The sequence below is a fragment of the Lolium perenne genome, chromosome 5, assembly GCF_019359855.2.
Source record: "Lolium perenne isolate Kyuss_39 chromosome 5, Kyuss_2.0, whole genome shotgun sequence".
Lineage (NCBI taxonomy): Eukaryota > Viridiplantae > Streptophyta > Magnoliopsida > Poales > Poaceae > Lolium > Lolium perenne.
The window spans coordinates 17211107-17218387 of NC_067248.2; the positions used below are offsets into that span (position 1 = coordinate 17211107).

General features: G+C 49.8%; 1 protein-coding gene across 1 annotated transcript; it reads right to left on the reverse strand.

The window, feature by feature from the left end:
- Positions 1-1972: 1972 nt before the first annotated feature.
- LOC127298875 (protein JINGUBANG-like) lies at positions 1973-4092 on the reverse strand. The gene has a single exon (XM_051328733.2). It carries the CDS (start codon positions 3778-3780, stop codon positions 2404-2406), a length of 1377 nt encoding a protein of 458 aa, XP_051184693.1. The 5' UTR covers positions 3781-4092; the 3' UTR covers positions 1973-2403.
- Positions 4093-7281: the final 3189 nt, after the last annotated feature.

A 7281-nucleotide genomic window follows, 5' to 3' on the forward strand; every position in this document is an offset into this window, starting at 1 on the left:
TAATTTTCGTTCCATCTCCAACACCCCAACGAATACCTTCTACCTATTCAATGGATGAGCAAACCTTTATTTTCCTTAAAAAAATAATTAAAAGAAGAAGAAACTATGTCTTTTATTGGGCTCCTTCGAAATGTGGCCCGCGTAGTACTGTTCAGCCTTTAGCCGTACTTGACGCAATGGCGTCAAATAGGAGCCCATATAGTATCCTCCACCCGTCACCCCTGTTTTACGACCATGTTCCCCGAGCAAAGTCCCAATTTGTGTACCACCATGGACCAAGGTCTGTGTCACTGTGTGGTGTGCTGCGACCCACGAAGCGTTTCCACTCAATCGGGTCATGTTTGTCTCTGGTGGCGTGAGTGAGAGCATGCCGTAATTGGCTAGTTGTTGCATACTTTCCATCCGCTACAAAAAAAAAAAAGGTTGGCTGCCTTTCATCAATTTTTCTGAATTTTTCAAGAATTTCCACGGCCGGCGCAAGGCAGCCGCACGCGACTTCTCCGGTCGGTCTGTGTTGCTTGGCTCGTACGGTACTCACACGACGGAGAATCAGTTTCGGCGTCGCACTCGTATACTGGCAGTATGTACGTAGCATGTCTGCACCTGACAAATGAACACCACCTTTATTTAATTGTTTGGGGTACATACAATACATTTACAGTGCTTCACGTACAAGTACGTGCCGCCGACGTGTGCTACGAAAAGTACGTGTGCCCTGCCGGCTACTACAATGACATTTGACAGGCATCTTTCTGGTTTTACAGCAAGCAATCGATCGGATTGAGTTAATAAATGCAAATTAAGAACTACAGCTACGGCCGGGCCGGCGTCCTTGTCTTGACTTATCTGAAAGGCTTGCACGACAATCGTCCCTTCTTCTTTTAGCCGAGGTAAACTTGCAACATCTTTCTTCAGATACGGTTCTTTGGCTCACTGATGTAAATACACATATATTAAGTAAAATATATTTTAAATTCATTTGAAAATGTTTAAAGAATTTGTTAAAATTTCACAGTGTGCATCCGACATCTTATGCTAGCTCACAAAAGTTTTGCAAGAACAAATATTTTGTGCGGCCTGTGTAAAGAAGACAAGAAGAGATGTCACGTGAAAGGCTATTTTGAAGCACAGGAAAATTTCATTTTTACACATGCCCCAAAAAAATTTAATAAAATCTCAAACTTCGTATCTGAGCACAGAATATCCCACAGTTTTTTTCTCAGACAATCTCAAATTTGCACGATAATGTTTTTTCCTTTGCGAAAAGTCACAATATATTATTTGAAACCAGACCTTACAAGAAAAGAGAGGGTAAGTCATTGAAGATATCAGCACCACCTTCCTTCTACACCGCTCAACGTCCACGCTTTCAAAAGTTCACCGTCCCGAAGAAGCTAGTACTAAGAAGGGTCGGGATATAATCCCCCACACGGAGATGGGGGACTCCCAACTCGCAAGTTCCCCGATGAAGCCGTACTTGGCTAAGCCTCATCTGACGGAGGCGGAACTTGAGGATATACTAATAATACGTTGCAACATCATCCCATCGATGAAATGCCATCGGCTGACACTAATATCAGGCCAAGCCTAATGCCAGACGAGCTACTCCAAACTCCAACCCGTCGACGCACCTTTGAGGAAAAACATCGATCTTGATGGGCTGAAGGACTTACGATGCCCCTAAACTACCAGAGCCAAAAAAAAAAAAAAAAAAAAAAAAAAAAAAATCGAAGACCCTACGAGAACCGGACATCCAATCCATGGTTCCCCACCCTCTGGCCGCCGTGGTGGCAAGGGAAAGCAGGGGAACCTACGGTGGCGACGCCGGCAGCCGAGGGACGGACCTAATCCTAATTGCCTCTCGAAAGAGTTTACCTAGCAAAACTTGCACGACAATCTTCAATGCTAGGTAGTTAAGAAATTGAGGCAAACTGCAAACATCTTCCTTCTTTTCTTGTCACACAAGCCAATCTTTTTGAATAACTTGTCTTACAAAACAACACGGAGTACAACGTCGTTCACATCTCCAAAGTTTCAAATTAAGCCCCAAGAAGAAAGAACTGTTCCTTGCTTGAGACGAGAGTGCACAAATCGATGATCTCTCGCCAACCTGCCGGCCCCACTGATCCGCTCGGACAACCGACCAAATCACCACCACAAACTCTCCCATCAACCTCCCACCATACGTCCATTTCGGCGGCCCCCAAAATAAATCAAATCAACAAATCAAACATACGCAGCACCGTATGTACAATACATACATACATACGGGGCAGTATGATTCTACATTGCTCATACGCGTATCTACAGCCTAATTCTACCACGCTCTCGCACGGTTTACACGTGCGTGCTCTACATGCGCCGATTGAACGGGACTTGCTTCACGCGCTTCGATGATCAGCTCTACTCCGGCGCCCGGCGCGGCGTGTTCCAGGCGCCCAGCGGCGACGGCGTGCCCTTCCACACGTGCGCCGGCGTCCGCCCCATCGTCGCCACCGCGTCCGGCGCGTCGGACACGCGCCACACCTTGACGGACCCGTCGAGGCTGCCGCTGTACACCACCCACCGCCGGTGCCCGTCCGCGTCGAGCGACTCCTCCTCGTCCATGGCCACGCACTTCACCGGGCCCGTGTGGTCGGTGAGCACGGCGAGGCGGGAGTGTTCGGCGCCCTCGTCGCGGCGCCACACGCAGATGGTCCGGTCGGCGGACCCGCTCACCACCACGCGCCCGGCCACGGCCAGGGACAGCACGGCCATCCTGTGCCCGCGCAGCGCGCCGCCGTTCCTCGGCGCGCTCTCCCGTGCGGCGCCCCGCCGCCATTGCCAGTGCGTCACGGCGCCGTCTGACGACGCCACGTATACCACGCGCGCCTCGGCTGCCACGGCGACGGCGGTGACCGCGCTGTCGGCCTTCCGCAGCACCCGCTCCATGACGTGCCTGGTCGCGCCGCCCTTGCCCGCCTCCCGTCGCCACACCTTCACCGTGCCGTCGGCGGACCCCGTGAACGCCAGCGCGTCGAACCCGGCCGCCGCCACCGTGTTCACCGCGTCGTCGTGTGCGCGCACTGACTCGAGGCACCGCGAGTCGGCCACGCGCCATACCTTGAAGGTCCTGTCCCAGGACCCGGAATATATTATCCCCGCCTCCATATCTAAGCTGAGGCACGACACGGCGTCGAAGTGGCGCAGCCAGAGCGAGCTCTGCTTCCGCCGGCCAGTGTGAACGTAGTGCGAGGGGCGGACGGAGCTCCGGAGAAACTCCCCGAGCCGCGGGAGCGAGCCGACGCGCTTGTGCACGGCGGGGTCGTCGGCGGAGTCCCGGCGCCACACGCGCACCTTCCCGTCCTGGTGGCCGGTGTAGATCCGGCCGTCCCCGGCGACCAAGATGGCCTTGACGAGGCCGCTCCCGCACTTGAACCCGGCGAACTCGCGCTGGTCCTTCCACACCCGCACGTTCTTGGAGTCGGTGCCGGTGTAGAGCAGGTCCCCCGCCGCGGCGAGTGAGTACACGTGCCCGTCCGTCTTCACCAGCGACCCGAGGAGGCCTGTGTGGCTCGTTCCAGCCAGCGCGGACCCGGCGCCGAGGCCCGGGAGGTTCACCCACGGCGAGGGCATGTACGGCGACGGGGACGCCGCGGCCGACGTGCTCGCGCTCCCGCTGGACATCGGCGACGGCAGCGGGGAACACCTGTCGTCGTCTTCCTCGTCTGATGACATCTTGGCCGCGGCCACCGCCGGGTCCGGCCGGAGGAACTGCAGCAGCTTCTTGTGATTCCTCATGGTCGATCACCAGCCAGCCACCAATCAAGAATTCTTGGAGTGATCGATGAGAACAGAACGAAGATGGAAGGGAGAAGGAAGCGAGGAACGATGGAGAGTGACAGATTGTGGTGGTTTGGCGACGAAGATTTTCAGGTGATCGTGCTGCGGTGCGGCGGGGGCGGGGTATATATAGAAGCTTGCGACGGTCGTTGTGATAGGTGGACGGCTGAGCTTCGGCGACGATGGACGTTGCTTCTTCCTTTTCCAGGGAGCACGTGGCGACGCCGGAAGACGGCGCGGTACCATGATTTCCATTGCACAAGCACAAGTGAGTGGCACAGTGGTGATGGTGCGCCCCCGGCCCGCAACAGCAAATCGCACTCACGCCGGCGCACCACACGGTCCATCGTACGGCGCCAAAATGTCAACGTGAAGCTTGCATCGACGCAGTTCCCTGTGTAAAAATGCCAGGGTTCCATATGACCTCGCAAAGTCATGGTTGAATTGAATGTAGCCTCAAAATGCAAGTTATGTTTTCGTGGCAATGCGGAGCAGTGTAGTCCACAAGCATTCATTAATGTGCGAGGAATATCGTGTACTGCAAGAAAGTCAAAACCTGAGTAGGGTTAAGATCTAAATTATCTACACCGACAGTCTTAATAACGATCCTAATAGTTCTAGTGGGCAGCCGCGTGGTTTCGGACCATAACGAGGCGCCCCATAAGAGCAAAAAAAATAGCGTAGCCGGCAGCCGGCTATAACAGTTTGCCACATCATCTATAGTTAACTTATAGATAGCATGTACAATATTAAATTATAAGAGCAAGAATAATGGTGTAGCTAGCAGCCGGTTATACCAATTTTCCACATCATTTATAGTCAACTTATAGCTAGCATTTACAATAGTAAGCTATAAAAGTATAATACTTTTACAATATATGGCCCACCTTTTAGTCTCATATTGTGCCTAGGAGCACGTGCTAGAGCTAGCTATTAGATAAGAGCCCACTTCTCTTCTCTCTCCTAATCTCTCTCTTCGAACTAATCAAATTTATATTATTTTATCTCTTATAGCTAGCTGATTGTACCTTATTGTACTTTCTCTAAAAGTGTATTACTTTTACAATATATGGCCCACCTTTTAGTTTCACATAGTGCCTAGGAGTACGTGCTAGAGCTGGCTATTGCATAAGAGCACACTTTCATTCTCTCTCCTAATCTCTCTCCTCTAAAAGCAAACATATAATATTTTATTTTTATAGCCAACTGGTTGGACCGTATTGTACTTACTCTAAATAGCTAGCAACATTTCAAGCTCAATAGATACCCGACATGACAGTGTCTGCCCCTAGGGCCAGGCACGTCGCCGCTCCTCATCACGTAGGATTTCTTGGGTGAGACTGTCGTAGTAGCGAGAGAAGCGGTGGATTGTTGTCTTTAATGACAGTGGAGAAGATTAGTGGACGTGTCGGTTTCCCATGCAGACGTAGCGTGAGATGAGAAGCCGCTCCCTCGCTCCACGCAGCAACGACAGAGCTTCCTCGTCGTCTTTGATGTGCACAATATCCTCCTCTATTAAATCTGGTCCCCTCTTCGCCCCTCACAAAAAAAACCTAGCCCACCACCTCCATCTTCCTAGCGATGGTGCACAACCAAGAAGTCGGCGGCGGCGACAGCGACGGCGAGTACGGCGAGTTCATGCACCACCCCGGTGCCGCACAGAGCTCGCATGCTTGTGCCGCCGGATTACCAGCTGCCCCACTACCACATGTCCAACTGCGGCTTCGATGTTCCGCCGTTGTCGGAGGGGGTGGAGCTCCGGGACCTCATCACACAACGCCGGGTATTGTAGCTAACCCATACCGCCACATGTTGTAGTACGCAGGTCGTTGACATAACATTTTTGAAAGTACCAATTTCCAAGTATTACATCCCTCGGAGTGGTGCAACATAAACTTTGCGGGTTCAAATATCAAACACTTATTATTATAAGTTAGAAGTGTACAAACTCTTTGATATCCTCATTGGTCCAGTGAGGATAACAATCTAGCTCAACTCCAACTCTGAAAATCTCACAAACTGTCAACACCCGGATTTTTAACTCCAGATGCCTATTATGCCATATATCGCAATCCCGGGAATATTGTTTTTGCGAGACATAATAGATTGATATCATAGAACATCATTCATTACAACTCATAATTGTCTTACAACAAAGGATCACATGATCCAGTCTTACAATAATAGTTGATCTAATGATCAATTACAAAACACACACAGCGGAAGAAACGTAGTAGCGGTCCATATGCTCCTGATACGTCTCCGACGTATCGATAATTTCTTATGTTCCATGCCACATTATTGATGATATCTACATGTTTTATGCATACTTTATGTCATATTTATGCATTTTCCGGCACTAGCCTATTAACGAGATGCCGAAGAGCCAGTTGCTGTTTTCTGCTGTTTTTGGTTTCAGAAATCCTAGTAAGGAAATATTCTCGGAATTGGACGAAATCAACGCCCAGGGGCCTATTTTCACACGAAGCTTCCAGAAGACCGAAGATGATACGAAGTGGGGCCACGAGCTGCCGGAGAGGGGAATCATCTCCCGGAGGACTCTTCACCGCCATGGTCGCCTCCGGAGTGATGAGTGAGTAGTTCACCCCTGGACTATGGGTCCATAGCAGTAGCTAGATGGTCGTCTTCTCCTAATTGTGCTTCATTGTTGGATCTTGTGAGCTGCCTAACATGATCAAGATCATCTATCTGTAATACTATATGTTGTGTTTGTTGGGATCCGATGGATAGAGAATACTATGTTATGTTGATTATCAATCTATTACCTATGTGTTGTTTATGATCTTGCATGCTCTCCGTTATTAGTAGAGGCTCTGGCCAAGTTTTTACTCTTAACTCCAAGAGGGAGTATTTATGCTCGATAGTGGGTTCATGCCTCCATTAAATCAGAGGCAGATGTGAAAGTTCGAAGGTTGTGGATGTGCTGTTGCCACTAGGGATAAAATATCGATGCTATGTCCGAGGATGTAGTTATTGATTACATTACGCACCATACTTAATGCAATTGTCTGTTGTTTGCAACTTAATACTGGAAGGGGTTCAGATGATAACCTGAAGGTGGACTTTTTAGGCATAGATGCATGCTGGATAGCGGTCTATGTACTTTGTCGTAATGCCCAATTAAATCTCACAATACTCATCATATCATGTATGTGCATTGTCATGCCCTCTCTATTTGTCAATTGCCCAACTGTAATTTGTTCACCCAACATGCTATTTATCTTATGGGAGAGACACCTCTAGTGAACTGTGGACCCCAGTCCATTCTTTTAATCGAATACAATCTACTGCAATACTTGTTCTACTTTTTTTTACGCAAACAATCATCATCCACACTATACATCTAATCCTTTGTTACAACAAGCCGGTGAGATTGACAACCTCACTTTGTTTCGTTGGGGCAAAGTACTTTGGTTGTGTTGTGCGAGGTTCCACGTT